Below are 21522 nucleotides of genomic sequence, written 5' to 3' on the forward strand. Positions count from 1 at the left end.
TGAGTATCAAATTTCTAACCCAAGCTTTATTAACCAAGTCCTAGATGTTAATAGCTTCCCTGAGGATAACAAAAATGAGTATCAAATTTCTAACCCAAGCTTAGTTCTTACAATCGGCGGAGTGGTCAAAATAAAGATTAACTAGAAAACCGACAAGTACAAAAATTTACTATAACAATAATAATTAAAAAAACAAAAAAAAAAACAATCAGCTTGGGGAAAAATGAGACATTACTCATCCTAATTAATTGGCTGGACCGAAGGGGCTGTACAGTCGATAGTTGCTAGATGCCTAGTGAGATTTCCCTATAACAGCACAACAAATGAAAATTAGCTGCTCAAGGGTGCCTGGGAATCTGAACAGAGTAGAACACTCACAGAAGCCTAATTTATAACTGAGGTAAATCAGCAAGACTAGACGCAAGGTCATCGCGTGATTGATTTCTAGAGGTAGGCTCCATCTGCGTCATGCGTAAAAGGGCCTGAACAATCTCAGACATTGGTGGCCTAAACTCTGGCTCAGGCTGCAAAAGCAAATCCATCTGATCACTAACACGCTGCACCAAAAGCTGGAAGAAGATCTATTGCCTTATCAACAGAAATATAGAGCATCCAAAATTTAAGTGATTTACAGATCCATTCATAACAAATTAACAACTATAATCACAGCTCAGAGAGAGAGAGAGAGATATAGACCTTGTAAAGATGGGGGGCCCGGTTGACTCACCCAGGTTTACCTCATAGGTGACCAGGCTCATTAAAAATAAATTAATATGAATCAGATTGAGGTTTGGAGTCTAGGTTTCATCACATTACCCCACTTTGATATATCGTGTAAGTTAGCCTATGAGTTATTCTAAGGCTCTTAAGCACGTGGTGGAAAAAAAAGGAATTTCTAAGACCATGGATGCTTCCAAAATTTTCACAATTCTCAAGAGAGAGAGAGAGAGACAACAAGAATCCAAAATTTCACCTATACATCTTTATGGAAAAGGAAAAAGAGCTTAGAAAGGTGGGAGCTGCAAAAAACCACCACTCACCTGAAGACATAATGAGATGATGTCTGCAAATCGCGACAATGACTTGACTGAGTAAACCCCTTCAAGAGCAGGGTCAACCATACTTGATAGCGCATCAATATCATGAAGCTGAGGAGTTGCCCATCTCACTAAGGATTGCTCTGCTCGAGGGCGTGTCCTAGTCATACATACACCAATAAGATCAACCAAAATGGCATGGATTATTGACATGATGAAATAATAAAGATACTTTTTTTTTCTAGCTGCCCATTGTACTTTTGATTGCAGGATGTGTCATCCAAGATCTTCTGGTTGAGATAGAGCTCCAGATCATATTTACCAACAGACATGGCATGGCCTTAAAGCCCGTACTAGCAATATTTATATATTACTTATGTGCATGTGTGGCATTTGTATGTATGTAAAACTAACCTGTCCAATGGCCTTCGTACTGTAAGAAGTTCCAACATCACCACTCCAAAACTATAAACATCACTCTGAACATTATAGACACCAGACAGGGTGTATTCTGGTGCTCCATAACTAAATGATCCTAACATGTGTGATGAAACCTGTAACAAACGAAGAACATGAGACTCTTCCTTCTAGAAATCATCAATTGACAACTCATATATTATGAAGTTTGTTACCTGGCTTGCACAAGAAGCTGAAAATAAGGAAGCCAACCCACAATCAGAAAGGCGTGCACAAAAATCATCATCAAGAAGAACATTAGCAGACTTGAGATTCCTATGAACCACTGGTGGTTGACAAACTTCGTGCAGATACCTTCATCACAAAAACAAGTTTATTCAATGACTGGAGATGATGCCACTTATTATTAAAAACAAACAAATTACCAACTGTAAAGGCAGCAAGTAACATCTACTGATAATGCTACATGCATATAAGAGAGAGAGTATACTTTAGAGCTTGAGCAACACCAAGAGCCAGCTTTATTCGAGAATTCCATGATAATATTTTATCGTTTCTGCCTCTTAAATGGAGGGCATCACACAGGGTCCCATTACTGCAGTACTCATAAACCATAATTCGTTGCCCATGCTCCACAGAGTATCCAACAAGATTGGTGATACTTGCATGATGTAGTTTAGAGACAGTAGACACCAGCTTTAGAAATGTGTCATCCATATGCAACAAGGTAGATGATGTGTTCAACTTCTTAACAGCTAACAGCTGGATAACACATTAACATGTAATGAAAACAAAAATCAACAAAAATATGATATGAGTGAGTGAGAGAGAGAGAGAAGCAACAAATCGAACTTTCAAGTTTTCAAGAGAATATGCAATCCATGCCCCAGAAAGGACAAATTTAAGCAATGATAATACAACTTGATTGCGAGAATCAGAATGGAAACAGCAATTTCCAAACTAACAATGACAACCTTTTCAAGTGTTAAGATTTCCTTGTTGGTCGTATTTCTGTTCTTGGAAGTTCCTTTTTTTCTCTTATTGCTTTTTGGGTCGTTGCCTATTTTGTGGTTGTCCACCCTTGTTGTCATCTTGTGCTTTTTCATTCCTTATTGTTGAGATCTCTCATCATCTATATAAGAACGAGAGTCTCCCAGCATTGTATTCGTTCAACAGATGAAAAGGAAGTATACCGTGCCTTCTCGCCGTGGATGTAGGTCAACTAAGGACCGAACCACGTAACCCTTTTTTGTTCTTTATTTCTTGTTTTCACATGGTATCAGAGCCAAGGGATCATTCTTGAGCCTCACTTGTCTTCATGGCAACGAGACAAGAAGCAGGCAATAGCGCATCAACGAAGATGGCATCCCAAGATCAGAATCCGACCTTGAAGATCACCACATCTTCACTAAACGGATCAAATTATTTGATGTGGTCTAAGGCTGCGTCCTTGTTCCTTAGTGGCAAGGGGAAGATTGGCCATATCACCGGGAAGATTGCTGCCCCGGCCAAAGGAACCACGGCCTACGATGAGTGGGAATCGACCGGCCATCTCATCATGAGTTGGCTCCTTAACTTCATGGAGCCTAGCATAGCCGAAAGCTTCTTGTTTCTCGACAGTGCTAAGGAACTTTGGGACTCCCTCAAAGAAGCTTATGGCCAGCAAAATAATTTGGCTAGAATCTACCAGCTGCAACAATTGCAAGTTTACAAAAAAACTGATGATTCGTTCCATGTCTATCTAGGCACCCTCCGTAGCATGTGGGATGAACTCCAACAGTATCGGCCGATCACATCAGATACAAATATCATAAAACAACGTATGGAGGAAGACAAGATCTTCAAAATTCTAGTCGGCCTTGGGCAAGAATATGAATCCATAAGAGGTCAGATTATTATGTCTCAAACTCCCTTATGTTTGAATGTCGTTTGTTCTATCATTCAGCAAGAAGAAACCAGGCATGTTGTTATGAAAGTCGATGCTAAGGGCCAGAATGAAAACGTTGCATACAACGCCCAACAAGAAGCGGGGGTCGTCAAAGAAAGTGAAAACCATAGGAACCGAACCAGACTGAGATGCACTCACTGCAAGAAATTGGGACACCTAAAGGAAAAGTGTTTGGAATTGCATGGGAGACCCAACAGGGACAGACGACTAAAGAATGGAGGTAAAGGAGTCTTTGGGGGTGTAGAAGAACTTGCAAAATTACTTCAGCAACTCAACAAATCTCACCTGGCCGTAACTCAAGAACAAGACACCAACAATATCTTTGATTCAGGTAAATTTATGGCCCTTAACGCTGGTTCTTTAAAAAACAAATGGATTCTTAACTCAGGGGCCATCGACCATATGACTGGGCAGGAAGGATGGCTTAATAACATTGAGAAACAGCCAATGAAGCCGGTTTGCATTGCAAACAGGACCCTCGTTCCAGTGAGAGGGACTGGGCATGTTAAATTTTTAAAAACAAGCCGCCATCTAGAGTCTTGCACTTACCCGGTTTTCTTGCAAATTTAATATCCATTAGCAAGATAACTAAGGCCAATGATTGTGTTGCCATATTCTCTTCTGAGTCTCTGACTATGTGATCCTTCAGGACCCAAGATCGATGAAAGTGACTGGTAAGGGCCAAGAATGTGACGGTCTCTACATCCTTGATGATGATAGTAAAGTGCTTCTCACTCGACAAAATACTAGCCTAAGTAAGTTACGACATATTAGACTTGGACACCCCTGAGATCGTGTTTTGAAAAAGGTTTTCCCTGACTTTGTTCCTAGTGATGAATCATGTGATGCATGTCAGTATTCCAAGCAAACTAGACTGCCCTTTAATTTGTTTGAAGAAAGAAGTAATAAAGCCTTCCAACTCGTTCACTCGGACGTTTGGGGGCCGGCCCCTGTCCATTCACAAAATGGTTTTAAGTACTTTGTGACCTTTATAGATGATTACTCTCGTGCTACTTGGATTTATTTCTTGAAAAAGAAAGGAGAAGTGCTTGGGGTCTTTAAAACCTTTTGTACAATGGTTCACACGCAATTTGATGTTCATGTGAAAAGCCTTCGATCTAATAATGGGGGAGAGTATGGGAGCGACAATTTTAAAGCCTATATGAATGAAAGAGGCATTGTTCCTCAAAACACTTGTGCCGGCACTCCACAACAAAATGGAGTTGCAGAGCGCAAAAATAGGCACTTGTTGAATGTAGCATGTGCCTTAATGATACAAATGAATGTTCCTAAAGAAGCCATATCCACCGTCGTTTACATTATCAATCGTCTACGCAGTCAAAGCATAAATTTTCAAACTCCTACGAAACTTCTAAGGGGGAGAGATTTATCTCTTAATCATCTCAAGGTTTTTGTGGATGCAAATGCTATGTCCATCTTCAAAGCAATTTTTGTGATAAGCTGGACTGTAGAGCCGTCAAATGCATGTTTTGGGGATATTCTACTGCTAAAAAAGGATTTATATGTTTTGATCCTAAAACCAATAAGCAATACATATCCCATGATGTTGAATTTTTTGAGAATGAACCCTACTTTATTGAACAAATCATTGACTTATGGGATTATGATCAGGGTGGAAAGGAAGTTGCTCTTCCCCTAGTCGATACTGGAGAGGTTAGTGAATTTGAAAGGCCCATCCAACCTCAAAATTCAAGTGCTCTAGAACTTGACCAACATGAGGCTCTCGAACAAAATACTCAAATCCAAACCGAATACGACAGGGGTCTTAGAAGAAGCACACGGATTAGCCCCCCCCCCCCCCCCCCCGAAAACTTCAGGACTTCTATACTTATTATGTTAGAGGTCTCAACCCATATTCCATTGAAAACTATTTAGACTTTGATAAACTTGCTCCAAATCACTATTCCTTTCTCAACAAAGTTTATTCCAAGAGAGAACCCACCAGCTATGAGGAAACTTGCACCATTCCCGAATGGAGAGCCACCATGAGAGAAGAGCTGGATGCCCTAAATAAAAATGAAACTTGGGAAATCGTGCAACTTCCTGCAGGAAAGCAAGCAGTTGGGTCCAAATGGTGTACAAAATCAAACATAATAGTGATGGTTTTGTGGAAAGGCTGAAAGCTCGATTAGTAGCCAAATTACGCAGACTGAGGGCATTGATTTCAATGAGACTTTTGCCCCAGTAGCCAAAATGAATTCTACAAGAATTCTTCTTTCTATTGCCTCTAACAAATATTGGCCCCTTTACCAACTTGATGTGAAGAATGCTTTTCTTCATGGGGATTTGGAAGAAGAAGTTTACATGGAGATTCCCCAATGACTCAAAACCATGGGAACTAATGTCGCTTGCAGACTTAAGAAGACCCTCTATGGTTTAAAACAGGCTTCACGAGCATGGTTTGAAAAGCTAAGTAAGACCTTAATTGTTTTTGGTTTCAAAAGAAGATTGGCAGATTATTCTATGTTTGTTGCCAAAAGGGAAACCGACATTACCATTCTTCTCATATACGTTAACGACATTATTGTTACCGAGGATGATAAAGTATTCATTAAGAAGCTAAAAGAACATCTCTATAAAGAATTTGAAATTAAAGGCTTAGGCCATCTCAAGTATTTTTTGGGAATTGAAATAGCTCAATCCGAAAAAGGGGTCTTCATGTGTCAAAGGAAATATACTCTCGACCTCTTGAAAGACACAGGTATGCTTGGATGCAAGCATGCCGAGACTCCTTTGGAGGTAAATCATCAAGCCAACACAAACGAAGGTGATACCATAGAAGAAGTTAATGCTTTTCAAAGGCTGATAGGTCGGCTCATATACTTGACCATCTCCAGACCAGACATTACTAAGGCTGTGAATCTCCTCAGTCAAAATATTCATGATCCAAAAATCGTGCACCTCGAGGCAACTCAAAGAATACTGAGGTACTTGAAAAAAACTCCTGGATGAGGCATCCTCATGAAAAGAATGGGTTCTACTCAGATAGAGGGATATACCGACGCAGATTGGGCAGGCCATGCTAGTGATAGAAGATCCACAACGGGTTTATGCACGTTTGTTGGTGGGAACTTAGTTACATGGAAGAGTAAGAAACAAAAGGTTGTAGCACCATCCAGTGCAGAGGCCGAATATCGTGCCATGGCTTCAGCTACCTGCGAACTTGTTTGGATCAAACAATTTTTGAAGGACATTGACATAACAAGCGAAGAAGCCAATCCTCTCAAGTGCGACAATCAAGCAACTATACATATTGGAGCTAACCCAGTTTTTCATGAACACACAAAACACATAGAGGTAGATTGTCATTTTGTGAGAGAAAAAATTCAGTCCAAGATCATATGTACACCTCATGTCAGATCCGAAGAGGTCAGATCCGAAGATCAGCTAGTTAACGTCTTCACCAAAGCACTCGACCATGAAAAATTTGAGGAAATCATTGGCAAGTTGGGCATGATAGACATTTGTGCGCCAACTTGAGGGGGAGTGTTAAGATTTCCTTGTTGGTCGTATTTCGGTTCTTGGAAGTTCCTTTTTTTCTCTTATTGCTTTTTGGGTCGTTGCCCATTTTGTGGTTGTCTACCCTTGTTGTCATCTTGTGCTTTTTCATTCCTTATTGTTGAGATCTCTCATCATCTATATAAGAACGAGAGACTCCCAACATTGTATTCATTCAACAGATGAAGAGGAAGTATACCGTGCCTTCTTGCCGTGGATGTAGGTCAACTAATGACCGAACCACGTAACCCTTTTTTGTTCTTTGTTTATTGTTTTCACATCAAGATCATATATTGGTTGATCGCACACAATCAAACCAAATATGCATCCTCACTAGCTCTTTCTAAATAATTCTTCATATTGCTTCTTACTTGCTTCCTGCTTTCCAAACCCTCTAAAATTGAAATCATTACTTTCTTATTCTTATTCTTGTACTGCTTCCACTCTAGCAACCATGAATGCAAGACACATGCAATCTATTCGAATATATCACATGAAATCTATTTCACATTTATTTTGACAACAACAACTACGCCTTCATCCCAAAACAATTGTGGTCGGCGATATGAACCAACAAAGAAAATCATTCTGGGTCTTCCACATGAATCCTTCTCCTCCAATCATTTCTATCCAATGCCATGTCCTCGGTGAGGTTCAAAACATTCATATCCTTTCCTATCATCTCCATTCAAGTCTTCATAGGCCTACCCCGACCTCTTTTAACTAATATATTTTCCCATTTCTCCATCCTTCTAACTAGAGCACCATTAGGCCTTCGCCGAATATGTCCAAACCACCGTAAACGATTCTCTCTCATCTTATTTTCAATGGGTGCAACGCCTACCTTCTTACGTATCTCCTCGTTCTGAATCTTATCTTTTATTGTATTTCCACACATCCATAGAAGCATACGCATCTCAGCTACTCAATTTTGAATATGATGTCTCTTGGCAGCCCAACATTCCGTAGCATATAGTAAAGCGGGCCTAATAGTCGTCCTATAAAACTTTTCCTTCAACCGCAATGGCATTCTACGATCGCACAACACTCCAGTTGCACTTTTTCATTTCATCCACCCAACCTTTTGTAATGAGATATTGCGGAAATATAAAGAGTGCATACAAGCACATGCAACAATGAAAAAGAGACAATATCACAAGTCCACGAAGGGACAATACAAGCACAAGCCTTTAAGAAGGCAACAATATACAAAGCCTCTTATTGAAAAGAGAGAGAAGCTCTCAAGAATGAAAAATATACAAGGGGATCACCCCTATTTATACAAAAGGAAGAGGAGAGAGGAGGAGGCAAAATGCCTCAAAAGGGGAGCCAAAAAGGGGGCTCCCATGGAGTCGTTGGGAGCCCCCAACGACTCTATGTTGGAGCCCCTTTTTGATATTTAAAAAATACAAAAATAAAAGGAAAAAAAATAAAAAAGAAAAATACATTTAAAAGAAAACTGAAAATAGTTGTTTTCTAAAACAACTATTGTGAAATTACAAAACTACCCCTATCGGGTATTTTGTAATATACAGAATATATATATATATATATATATATATATATATATATTATATATATATATTATATATATATATATATATTAGATACATTTTAACACCCCCCCTCAAACTTTACGGGGAGATGACGGAAAGTTTGCCAAGAAGAAACATGAAGCGAGGAGCCGGAAGAGCTTTAGTGAAGAAGTCTGCCAACTGATATTCTGAAGTGACATACGGAAGAGAAATAGTTCCTCGCAAGAATTCGTCACGGACATAGTGGCAATCCATTTCGATATGTTTTGTACGCTCATGAAAAGTATGATTGCTCGCAATATAGATGGCACTCTTGTTGTCGCAACAAAGCTTTGAGGCTTCGGTGATATCAACTCTCATGTCTTTAAGCAAACTGCGAAGCCATACAAGTTCCATTGTCGTGGTTGTCATAACCCTGTACTCAGCTTCAGTGGATGATAGTGAAACTTTCTGCTGCTTCTTGCATCGCCAGGCAATCAAAGAGTCTCCTAAAAAAACACAAAAACCAGTAGTTGAGACTCGATCATTGGGATTACCTCCCCAATCAGCATCAGTATAAGCAAGAAGATTCAAGGAAGAAGAGGAGGATAGAAATAGCCCTTTATTGATGGTATTCCGAATGTAGCGGATGATTCGGAGAACAGCACTCATATGCACAGTTGTAGGAGCATGCTGAAATTGGCCAACAGAGTGAACCGCATGAGTGATATCTGGTCTGGTGATAGTTAAATAGGTAAGAGACCCAATGAGTTGTCTGTAAGGTGTAGGATCTTCCAGAAGAACCCCATCTTCCAACCGCAATTTGACATTAATAACCTCGGGAGTCTCTACTGTCTTTTCATCGGAAATCCCAGACTTAGAACATATATCTGCAGCAAGCTTCATCTGTGACAAAATATATCCTCTAGGAGAATATGCAACTTCAATTCCAAGAAAATATCTAAGAAAACCTAAGTCAGACATATCAAAATTATTTTTTAACATATTTTTAACATTAATAATACTATTTTGATCATTCCCAGTGATAATCATATCATCAACATAAAGCAACAAAATTACGATACTAGAACCTGCATGTTTGACAAAAAGAGCAGTGTCAGTATAACAAGAGTGAAATCCTAACTTTATCATGATATCACTGAAACAATCATACCAAGCCTTAGGAGCTTGTTTAAGGCCATATAGTGCCTTTAAAAGCCGAAGAGTTTGACCTTGCTTAAGATTTATTCCGGGTGGCGGATCCATATAAACTTCTTCACTTAAACTTCCATTTAAAAAGGCATTTTTTACATCAAGTTGATAAATGAGTCATTTTTTGGTTGATGCAACAACTATTAAAGTCCTAACACTGGTCATTCGAGCTACAGGAGCGAATGTTTCTTCGTAATCAATGCCATATTCTTGGGAGTATCCCTTAGCAACTAATCTAGCTTTATATCGTTCTAAAGAACCATCGCTTTTAGTTTTAACTTTGAAGACCCAGCGACAACCAATAGGTTTTTTGTGTGAGGGTAGATTAACTATTTCCCAAGTATTGGCCTTTTTTAGCGCATTAAGTTCAACTTGCATTGCTTCAACCCAATGAGGTATAGATTTAGCTTGATTATAATGTGCTGGTTCAAAATAAGAGTGTAAGGTTATTAAACATGCCCGATAGTTGGGAGTTAAGGAATCATAGGATACAAACCTATTTGGAGGTATTGATATTCTAGAAGAATGCCTAACTTGTGGTTCCTTAGTAGATTCAGAAATTTGAGAGTATTTTTCGAGGGCACTAATAGGATTTTCTTGATTTCTTCTTGAGTAAACATTTATATTGGTATCGCTATCATGAGCATTTATATTAGAATCACTATCATTTGAGGGTGTTATGTCAAGAGGGGATACCTCACGAGAATCATCAATGTTTTCAAGAAAATCTTCTTGTATGTCATCAATAAGATCATTTAAGAATATATAGTCAATTTCATTTGTTTCTTCTAGTTTATCAAAACCGTTTTCTTCTTCTAGAAATGTTACATCTTTTGAAATATATAATTTATCATTCTTAAAATCATAACATCTATACCCTTTTTGATTTTCACCATATCCTAGAAATACACATTCAATTGCTTTTGGAGATAACTTATCTCTTTTGTGTGATAGGACAAAACATTTGCAACCAAAAATACGAAGACGATTGAAGTCGGGTGAAAATTTAAAGAGTTTTTCATATGGAGAAGCATTTTTTAACTTAGAAGAGGGCATTCTATTGATTAAATAGATTGAGGTTAAGACGGCTTCGGCCCAAAACTTTTTTGGAATATTCTTAGAAATAAGTAATGTTCTAGCGGTTTCAATAATATGCCTATGTTTCCTTTCCGCTAGGCCATTTTGTTGGGGAGTCCTAGGACATGACTTTTGATGGCAAATGCCATTTAGGGTTCAATAGTTTTGGAATTCGTGAGATAAGTATTCGCCACCGGAATCAGATCTTAAAATAGATATGTTACTTTGAAATTGATTTTGAACTTTTTTTTGAAAATCTTTAAAGAAAGTAAATACTTCCGATTTATGACTAAGGAAATAAATCCAAACATACCGAGTAAAATCATCAATAAACGTGACATAATATGAATAACCCCCTTTAGACATAACCGGAGAAGGCCCCCAAACATCCGAATGCACCAATTCAAAAGGCCTTGATGAAAGAAAAGTTCTAGTTGGAAATGGAATAGACTTCATTTTTCCAAAAATGCAATCTTTGCTTTGATACCATGTAATGAGATATTGCGGAAATATAAAGAGTGCATACAAGCACATGCAACAATGAAAAAGAGACAATATCATAAGTCCACGAAGGGACAATACAAGCACAAGCCTTTAAGAAGGCAACAATATACAAAGCCTCTTATTGAAAAGCGAGAGAAGCTCTCAAGAATGAAAAATATACAAGGGGATCACCCCTATTTATACAAAAGGAAGAGGAGAGAGGAGGAGGCAAAATGCCTCAAAAGGGGAGCCAAAAAGGGGGCTCCCATGGAGTCGTTGGGAGCCCCCAACGGTCACATTTGTGACCGTTGGGGGCTCCAACGACTCTATGTTGGAGCCCCTTTTTGATATTTAAAAAATACAAAAATAAAAGAAAAAAAAATAAAAAAGAAAAATACATTTAAAAGAAAACTGAAAATAGTTGTTTTCTAAAACAACTATTGTGAAATTACAAAACTACCCCTATCGGGTATTTTGTAATATACAGAATATATATATATATATATTATATATATATATATATATATTAGATACATTTTAACACCTTTATCCTATGATTTACATCTCCATCAATTTCTCCATACTTTTGAATGATAGATCCCAAATATTTGAAACACTCATCCACCGGTATTTCTTGCTCACCAAGCTTCACTACACTCCCATCACTACTTCGTTGCTTACTAAACCAACATTCCATATATTTTGTCTTACTCTTACTCAACTTAAAACCTCTTACTTCCAATGTCTGTCTCCATAATTCTAACTTAGCATTAACCCCAGCTTTAGACTCATCAATCAAAACAATATCATCAGCAAACAACATACACCACGACACATTTTCTTGAATTGATCTCGTAAGCTCATCCATCACTATAGCAAATAGGAAAGGGCTTAAAGGAGATCCTTGATGTAACCCAACCGTTATAGGAAAATTGGTTGTAACCCCTCCACAAGTGCGGACATTGGTTACTACTCCTTCATACATATCCTTAATTATATTAATGTACTTGAGAGAAACACCTTTCTTCATCATTGTCCACCAGAGAACGTCCCTAGGTACTCTATCGTATGCCTTCTCCAAATCAATAAAAACCATATGCAAATCTTTGTTCCTCTCTCTATTTCTCTCAATAAGTTGTCTAAGAAGATGTATAGCTTTCATAGTTGATCTTCTAGGTATAAAACCAAATTGATTCTCCAATATCATGACAACCTTCCTCAACCTAGACTCAATCACCCTCTCCCAAAGTTTCATAGTATGACTCGTGAGTTTTATACCACGATAGTTTGTGCAATCTTATATATCACCCTTATTCTTATATAGAGGCACCAAAGTATTATTCCTCCACTCATTAGGCATCTTATTTGTCCGCCAAATTTTGTTAAAAAAATTGTCAATCATTCTAAACCTTTCTCTCCCAAGCATTTCCAAGCCTCGATAGGTATACCATCTGAGCCAACTGCCCTACGTGATTTCATTTTCTTCAAAACCTCTGCAATTTCTTTCTTTTGAATCTTACGCATGAAGTCACAATTCATCTCATGAAAAGGAATGGACAAGTCTCCAAGATCCTGGGCATGACTTCCATTAAATAGCTTATCAAAATAATCTTTCTATCTCTCCTTAATCTCCTCATCTTTGACTAAAACCCTTTGTGTTTCATCTTTGATACATCTAATCATACCCAGATCCCTCGATTTCTTATCTTTCATCTTTGCAAGCCTATAAATTTCACATTTATTTTGACACATAACGAAAATTAGAAATTCGTTGTTTAAATTATCATAATGCCATTGAAGGGAACTGACGAAATATAATGGATATGACACCTCATCTCCCTTAAACATAAAGTAGAAACAACTATTGTCTTTGCGAGAAAAGACGTTCTTAATCCATTATTGCAATCTAGCATAATAGAGCAAACGAAGAAAAACACATCACTATTGATCAACACTTCATGTGATGAGATAAAGCAAAAAAAAGTCCCAGTCATGATTCAAAGACAGTAAGAATCAAATTATGCAAAAAGAACCTTACAGGTAGGAGGTATTGTTACTTGGCAGGAAAACCGTAAATTTTCTTAAGGGGATAGTACAATATCAATGGTTCTTGATATAGAGGAGAGTTACGTAACTGGTCATTTATTGTCATTTTGCCGTCATGTGGCATTACTCAACAGCCTAATGATTGCACATAATAATTCATAATGAATTAATTCCTTGGAATTCAGGATTTCCCATGCTACACTTGCTTCTTGCAGTAGATCATACCTACAATGCACTAATTATTACTCATTACTAGATAGGCCCAGATAGCTCCATCATCAACAGCACTAGATCACATTTGTTCTACTTCTCCTTTGTCTCAAGGGACCTATGGGAATCAATTTAGAAACCCGTGACATTTATGCAGCATGGTGGATATTGCTTGGAATCTATGTCACAGGGATTCAGCCAGCAGGGTGCCGCACCCACGTCGACGCGACATGACTTGGGTGCGGTCAAGACGACAAACCCTAGGTGCGTTGAAAATTAGTGTTACTGTTGTTAACTGTTAATATATATATATATATATATATACCCTCCCACACTCCCGCACCTAAGTTTTTTTAAAGTGCCGCATCACCGCACCCGCACCTATGTGACATAGCTTGGAATTTCATGGGTCTCAATAGGTAATTTTACATAAACATTAATCTTGTTGTTGATTCATTGGTGTTTACAGGGTGGCTGGAATTTCTGCTCAAGTCTCCACTTCAAAGGCACTTGTTTCAGGACAATGTAGCCAGCTTGGACAATGTAGCCAGCTTTTGACGCTTCCCCTTATCAACATGCAGGCATAGCTCAATGAGATCTCCTAACTGTTAAATTATGTAAATGCATATACACATATTGTATACATACATTATATATATTTACATAATTTAACACTAACCTCTTCAATCTACTTGTTCCCTCCAATTGTTGTACAATTTATACATTAAATCTTTGACAAAATTCAAATTTTCCTAACTGAAAATTGGAAACAAAAAGCAGTTAGTCCATGACAAATGACAAATACACTACTGCATATTTTACTGAAGATGGATGCACTATCTAATTGCTTGGAGCATACCAAGTGATTACTAACCTATAAGAACCTTATACTATCTCATACGGATTAATATCTCTTGCAGTGTTTAGTAAACCCAAGGCAATGGAAGAGGAGGTTTGCACCACAACAATTCTGATCTCGCACCTAGCTATGCCTCTTTCTAGAGCACTGCAAAGCAAAAACGTTCTTTTATTTAATAATCATGACAAGATCCAACTATATATCAAAAAGATCAAACAAGCACCAATAGGTTAGTATACGGAGTCCTCGTTGTTTGTCTTCTCAACAAATCAGACTGGAGACTTCTGCGTCAAGACTCAAGACACACAATTGCAAAGTACTCTTATCATACAAAATTTGGATGATCACATGGGCATAATTGATGCCTATTTCACATAACCTGTATTTGTTTATATTCCTAACTTATCCTGAGCGAATGCTCATCTATACTATACTAAAGTTATGAGTAGTAGTAGAATCATTTAAACAATTGCATATATGAAAAAAAAAAACAGCATACCATTCCCACTCAAGAGGAGCTCAACTTTCTTTTCAACTGATAGATTGGATGATCTTCGCAGCCCTAATCCCCTAAGCCACTGGGATCTATTTTTTTTCAATTTCCAGATAGCTGGCCCCGGAAACCTCCCAACTAAAAAATCATTCACCAAACTAGAACATCATATTCTGTCTCCCAAATCTATGGAATAGTCAGAGATGCACCCAGTCAAGCAGCCAAATCTCCTTGGATAAAGGACACTCAGTCTTGAAAAGGCATTTAGGAAAAGAAAATGATACATACCTCTCCATCAGGGAGTTCTGCCAAATAAACACTTCCTAAAGAACCTTGTCCAATTAAATTTTCCTGCCCAAAGCTTTTCGTAAATTGTTGAAGGTTTGAAATCGTATAGCATACGACATCAGAAACTGGAAGATGTGATTTCTGTGGTTTTGGCTTTGTAAACTGTTGGGAGCCCACATCAGTAGAAGAAGCAACAGATGAAACATGAGAATATCGTCCTTCAGATTCAAGGCTCCATGTAGGTTTCCCTTCAATACTAGGGGCTATTGCTTTTTCAGCGGGGGGTGGCTTCACATTCACATCTATTTTGGTCATATCAATCACATGCTTCGCCTTTCCCATTGCAACTGCATCATTTGGAACTGCCAAAACAATCAACATAAAAGCATAATGATTCAAGGTATTGGGGCAAAACTGCCATATCCAGCACACAGAGGGAGCATGTGGAGGGAAAGGGAGTGTTGATTAATAGCAAAATCAGACACTTGAAAAAGTGAGTGGTGATCTACCTTTCTTAATGTCACTACTTGGTCGCCTCAAAGTTTCATTCTTCTGATGCTTCTTTTCAGGTTCACCATAAGCAACCACCTCATTTCTTTTATCGACTTTAGTTACAACCACATGTCTCCCTCTGAACCATGAGGCACACATACAAATAACCAAGATTACTATACCGATTGCCATAAGTACTGCAAAAACCAGCCCAACTATCCTACGGCTGGTAAAGAATCTGTTAGCACTAGAACTGGTGGAGTTGTTAGCACTAGAACTGTTGGAGTTGATATTCTGTGATGGCGCTACTGCTTGATTACTTGGAGTAACTTGATAAGTTGGTGGTTGAAAGAAAGGAGCTGGGAGACTTGGTGGTGATGCCATTGGAGTTACATTAAAAGGGTTTCCGTCCTTTCTGCATGACAAGATTAGTAGGCAGAGATAGTTGGTAAATGGAGTTTCTCAATAAATGTTTCAGAAATTTGATGATTTTTTAGCAACCAAGGCAGGAGCACCAAACCTGAAATTCTGGATATTGCTTAGCATCTGCGGAGGCACTGGTCCAGAGAACAGGTTGTTCTCTATGTTCCTGTTGTAACAGAAGGACGTATCATCCATGAACACTCATTCAAAAAACATATCACCATAAGAACAATATTCTGGTGGAGCAACTACTATTCCACAATAAAGAAGCAGAAGATACTCAAATCAAGATCAAGTTATAACAAACATACAAATCTTGCAGTTTCAGATCTTCTAAGACATTGAGGATTCCAGATAACTGATTATTCTGCAAATGCCTGCAAGATAAAGTAGTTCATTCAATGAATAGGTTGCAAGGTGTATGGGTATATGAATCAACCAAATGACAGAAAGATCCTCACAGAGTAGCCAAAGATGACAAATCCCCAAAAGCGACTGGTAGCTGACCAGTCAAATTGTTAGATGATAGATCCCTGCATTTTCTAGAAGTATGAGCATGTGTTCCAAAAATGTCAGGACAAGGGACTAGGTGTTTCACTTCCAACCTTATGAGCATCCTAATATTGCTAAACCTCTCTTACAGCAGGATTCCTTTATGGAAAATGCCGAAATCAGGATGGAGGTGTCCATTAACATTCCTTGCAAGGTTTCATCCTACAGCAAAACCAGAACCAACTCGAAATGCTTTTGGATTCCAAACAACAAGGGATAAAAGTTCTCACTAAGAAGATTATGGGGCACACAAAGTTCAAACACATTTGGATGGTCTTGCATCATTTTGCAATGAAACTTGGCATGTGAAATGCATATGTGTATTTGTGTGTGTTTGAGGGTGCAACACTCCAGGAAGAGAGAATAACTCACAAGTTTATTAGTCCAACAAGGTTCTGAAAGACATCAGGAATCTGTCCTGTTAGAAGATTGACGTTGAGTGACCTTAGAAAATGAAAACAAACAGTTTCAAACAAACATCTTGGATTTAATATACAGGCCTGATCGTTAAAGGAGAACTAGATGCCCACGTACATATCTGTCAGAAGACTTAGTTCTCCTAAGGTATTTGGGATGCTTCCAGTAAACTGATTTGCACAAAGAAAACTGCAATAGCAAGGTAGAATTTTAGCAGTAGGTTCAGAAAATCCAGATGGTACCAATAACTGAAATTCGGGTACTGCCATGAACTTGGGGAACAGTTTAATGCAATCACAACATACAGGTGCTGCAAATTAGGAGGCAGATTGTCTGGAATGCTCTCCCCAATTTGGTTGTTGCACAGGTCCCTGTCACAAAATTCATGTCATTACAGAACCATCAGAAAGGACACATGAACTACATGCCAAGTCATACATGTTTTAGTTACATGAAAGTCACTATGACAAAATTCACAAGGACAAATTCCTCCAGTGCAGGGAAAATATCCAAAATATTAACTGAAGGGAAGCATGTTAAGAGTAATTGTTAAGTAAATGCTAAACAACATAAGAGTACAAATTTAACAGAATGAAAACAACACCCGGAATTGACAAGAACACCTACATTGTTGTTAAAGTAGTAAAATTCTCCAATGCATCACCGAGCTGTCCTCCCAAATTTGCAGCATTAAGAATTCTATCAAGTTTAACCATGACAGTTAGAAACAAAACAATTTTATGCTTTATCAACTACACGGTGCATGCCTCAGAATAAGAAAAGCATTTGAACGCCTGCCATACATTCCGGTTATGTTAGGACCAGAACATTGCACACCCTGCCAATTCTCACCACAGGGGTCTCCACCAGAAGAAACCCATCCAGGAACCGGAGGTGATCCTAGAGCCACATGTAAACTATTGATTGCATAAACTGCATAGCAAAAGAACAAAATAACGGAAAAGTTAGTTGGTTGATAACATCATGAGATCGATTAATTGCAAATAGTATCCAATATACTGAGTAATGAAAGTTGAGCAAAATTACAGAAAAAGAATGAGATGCAATTCTTAATCTAATTCCTATGAAACTTAACGGGCGAAATTACTAAATCTCACCATGTTGGACATCAGTGACGCCACTCGTAATTGGCAGCACAAAAGAAAATGCCAAACCGACAAATACCGGCCAACATGCTTTGAAGTAAGCATTTTCCATCAATCAACGTACTATTCGCACATCAAACTCTTCAAATTTCCAGAAATTTCTGAAATAGAACAAACAAAACACACGCACACACACAAAAACACAAATCAAGATACATTTTTGAACAAAACAAACAAATACTGCAAAGCAGCACAATCAGCAACTTAACAAGCAAGCAGACCACAATTTCTACGCTTCCGTAAAACATTTCTGCTAAAGCCCCAAAGCATAATCTCAGAATTCAAAATAAAACCTTATAAATCTTTCAACTCAACTCCATCCTACTGTCAAAATACGAAGTTAAAGCTTACAGTCAGCGATCAAGAACCACAAAAGCCGCTTTCCCACAAAAAATTTAACAAGCAGAAGAAAATCCCTCGTCGCGATCTCAAACAGATCTAGAAAACCACACAAGACCAAGATCTTACGAAGCGAACCCCTCCGAACAAGCAAAAACCAGCATTTTTTCATCAAATCCACAGACAAGCAAGAGAAAGGACCAAATTGAAGATCTCAGACTTATGAAGCTCATCGCACACCGGCATTGCTTTAAAACCCTACAAATTCTAAGAATTTATGCAACAAATTGCGATTTTCTCGTCAAATCTAGAAGAATTCCTACAGAAACCAGCAGGATTCGATCGCGTTGAAGAAAATCAAGAAGAAAACGCAGCGAAACAAAAGGAGAAAAAGGAAACGAATAAAAGGGGAAGCGAGACGCGAAAAAAATCCTAAGACTAACCGCTTGAGAAGAAGAGAGAAACGATTCTCGCGCTTCCTCTTTTCGTCTCTTCACAGAGAACTCAGCGAAAGGCTCCGAATACTAAGCGGACAGAATCACTTCGTAGTGCGCTTTTATACTCCCCAAGTATTTAAAAAAAAATCCATTTTTTGTCCAACTACGAAATTGCCCCTGTTTTTGGAAATTATTAAGTTATTGGGTCCCCGACGAGGGTCTTCATTTTTCAGTTCAACCTAAGTCACGGAAACGGAGTGTCCCCGCGAGGCGCTTCACGTGGGAGCTTGTGATGGTATTTATGTTAATTTTGTGCTTTATAGGGTCATAATTAGGACATTCCACGTTATTTTGGGGATTTCGTGGTTTTTTGCTGCGAAGCTTTCGTAGGCCTGTCAGTGAATCGGGTATGACCCGAACCAGACTTGAAGCGGATCTGATGGAACCCGAGTTCGGGCATAATGGAACGGGTTTGGTTGGATATTTGGTTTGGACCCAAGTATGATTTGTAAAATTTCACGAGAGTCTGGTCAGACCGAGTTTTGGATAAGATCCAGTACTGTTTAATATAAGAGATATAAAATTAAAATATGGGCAATTATAAATGGTACGGTAAGTCCCAAAATAAGTAGTTGTCCAATTTGACCCACTTCAATTTTATTGAAGTTGAGAGTAATCACAAACACCAAAAGCAAACCTTTTAAGCACAAAAACACTCTTGAATAATAAGACATAAGACAATAACACTAAAAACACCTCTCTCTCTCTCTCTCTCTCTCAAATAATGATATAGGATTAGCCATCTCACTTCAATTAAGTGGTTGCTTTAAACAACCACTTTTTTGGGACTTTAACAGCCGTTGGATAATAAAAGATTCAATGGCTATGAGATTGGTACTACTGTATTATGGTGATACCATACCACCCTATAATTGCCCATTAAATATTCACTAAAGGTGGTTTACACTATCTATATATGGAGTACAGATTTAAATGGATTGGACTTAAGTGAAATATAATTGGATCTAATGTAATCAGATTTGGAGTTGCGTCTGAATTCAATATAGTTTTTCTCTTTTAATTAAGAACTTACAGATGTGATTTATGTAATTGATTTTTTAAGAATCAGCTCAGGGAGAGTTCAGATTCTGCCACATGGGTGAGATTTATAATGTTCAAAAAATCAGTCATCTAATTTTTTTTATTTTTTTGAGTCTCTAAATATCTTTTTTTTCATTGAAAACACATGATCCGGTGCCGTTACCTACTAAATTGACCATGCCGAACACATTTATGGGGTCTGAATTGTAAAAACAACACTTAGAAAACTTAAAATCCCATTTAGCTTGTTTCATTGTAGCATATTTCTTCTCTCTATACTCTATCAAGTATAGATCCAATTAAGGTTTGGATAAACATTCACATATTTATTTGTCAGATTTTGTCAAACTTTGAGTCCGAGTCAAGTTTGGATTCTATGTAAAAAATGCAAAATTCCAATCCGAGAATGATTAGTAATATCGGTTTTGGTTCTCTTTGTGGAATTTAACTATAAGGACTCCAATTCGGATGGATATCCAACCCAAATCACCTTCATGTTTTTAATCTGGACCGGGTTCTGATTCTGCCTATGTTAGACCCAATAGGATCAAACCCAGACTTCGTATCAGCAGATCCTCAGCACCTGAAAGTCCGATAAGTCTTTGGATCCACACAAGTCCAATGTGAGTCCAACCCGTTTTAGGCCTGCTTTTCAGTTTTCACCAGCTTTCGTTGCAACCTTTTCCACAGAAACAACTAAAAGGGCTGGGTACTCTTCACCCTTTGTTTTTTTTCCAACGTACTGGTCGTCTAATCTGGTAAAAAAAAAAGGTTAATATTGGCTACTAGTGAAGGTACAAAATTAATGAGATAGAAATCATAGGTGAAAGTTGTATCGACTCAATCTAACCACATACACGTGTTCGACATGGGTTTTTTTTCTAAAGATCAAGTCTTCGATCATGCTTTTTGATGTAAAAATATAATTTTTTAAGTTATGAAATTTTGGCACATTGTGGGTAGTTGATCTTTTCACACTTTTTAAAACTTAATCACTTGTCATAATCACATGATTCAAAACAAGTTTCTTACTGAACAAACCATGTAGGTCACGTCCATAACTTTAGGTCTGTAAAGATATAATTTTTTTTTAAGATTACCTTTAAAGGTAAAAAAAAAATTATCAATTACAGCACGTATAAATAAATTGGAGACCTTGACAATATACTATAAGACTTAACAATACTAATGTCACCAACTATATTAGAAAAAATCAACATCAATTAGTGGGGGAGAAGATGTTCCTTTGATGGACTTGGCTGCAAGTTTTGCCGGTGACCTACCCAAGAAACAAGTGAATATAATAAGGGAGCACCTTGATGCATTTGTGTCCCATTTCAATAATTTGGAATGAAGGCGTGGGCCTACCTATCCAACTGAAAGATACATTTGATTGTCAGCATCAAGTTAGCCCATGTTCTTAAGATGTATTTAGTACCAATAGTTTACAATCACGGCAGGTTAGCTACATTGAGAAAGTGTTTGAATCACA

The 21522-nt window shown here is 38.0% G+C and overlaps 1 protein-coding gene across 1 annotated transcript; it reads right to left on the reverse strand.

Moving 5' to 3' along the window:
- Positions 1-18738, reverse strand: LOC149844572 (protein STRUBBELIG-RECEPTOR FAMILY 3-like). Its single transcript, XM_089998305.1, has 17 exons — positions 18678-18738; positions 18505-18591; positions 17791-17920; positions 17615-17686; positions 17293-17358; positions 17105-17176; positions 16943-17014; positions 16480-16551; positions 16330-16395; positions 16116-16184; positions 15613-16010; positions 15104-15465; positions 1945-2216; positions 1670-1808; positions 1452-1591; positions 1041-1197; positions 1-524 (listed from the first exon to the last, which is right to left on the reverse strand). Exons 1-17 carry the CDS (start codon positions 18736-18738, stop codon positions 390-392), a joined length of 2370 nt encoding a protein of 789 aa, XP_089854431.1. The 3' UTR covers positions 1-389.
- Between the last annotated feature and the right edge of the window lie 2784 nt (positions 18739-21522).

This window comes from Nuphar pumila, chromosome 2 (genome assembly GCF_984573655.1).
Source record: "Nuphar pumila chromosome 2, dmNupPumi1.hap1.1, whole genome shotgun sequence".
NCBI lineage: Eukaryota > Viridiplantae > Streptophyta > Magnoliopsida > Nymphaeales > Nymphaeaceae > Nuphar > Nuphar pumila.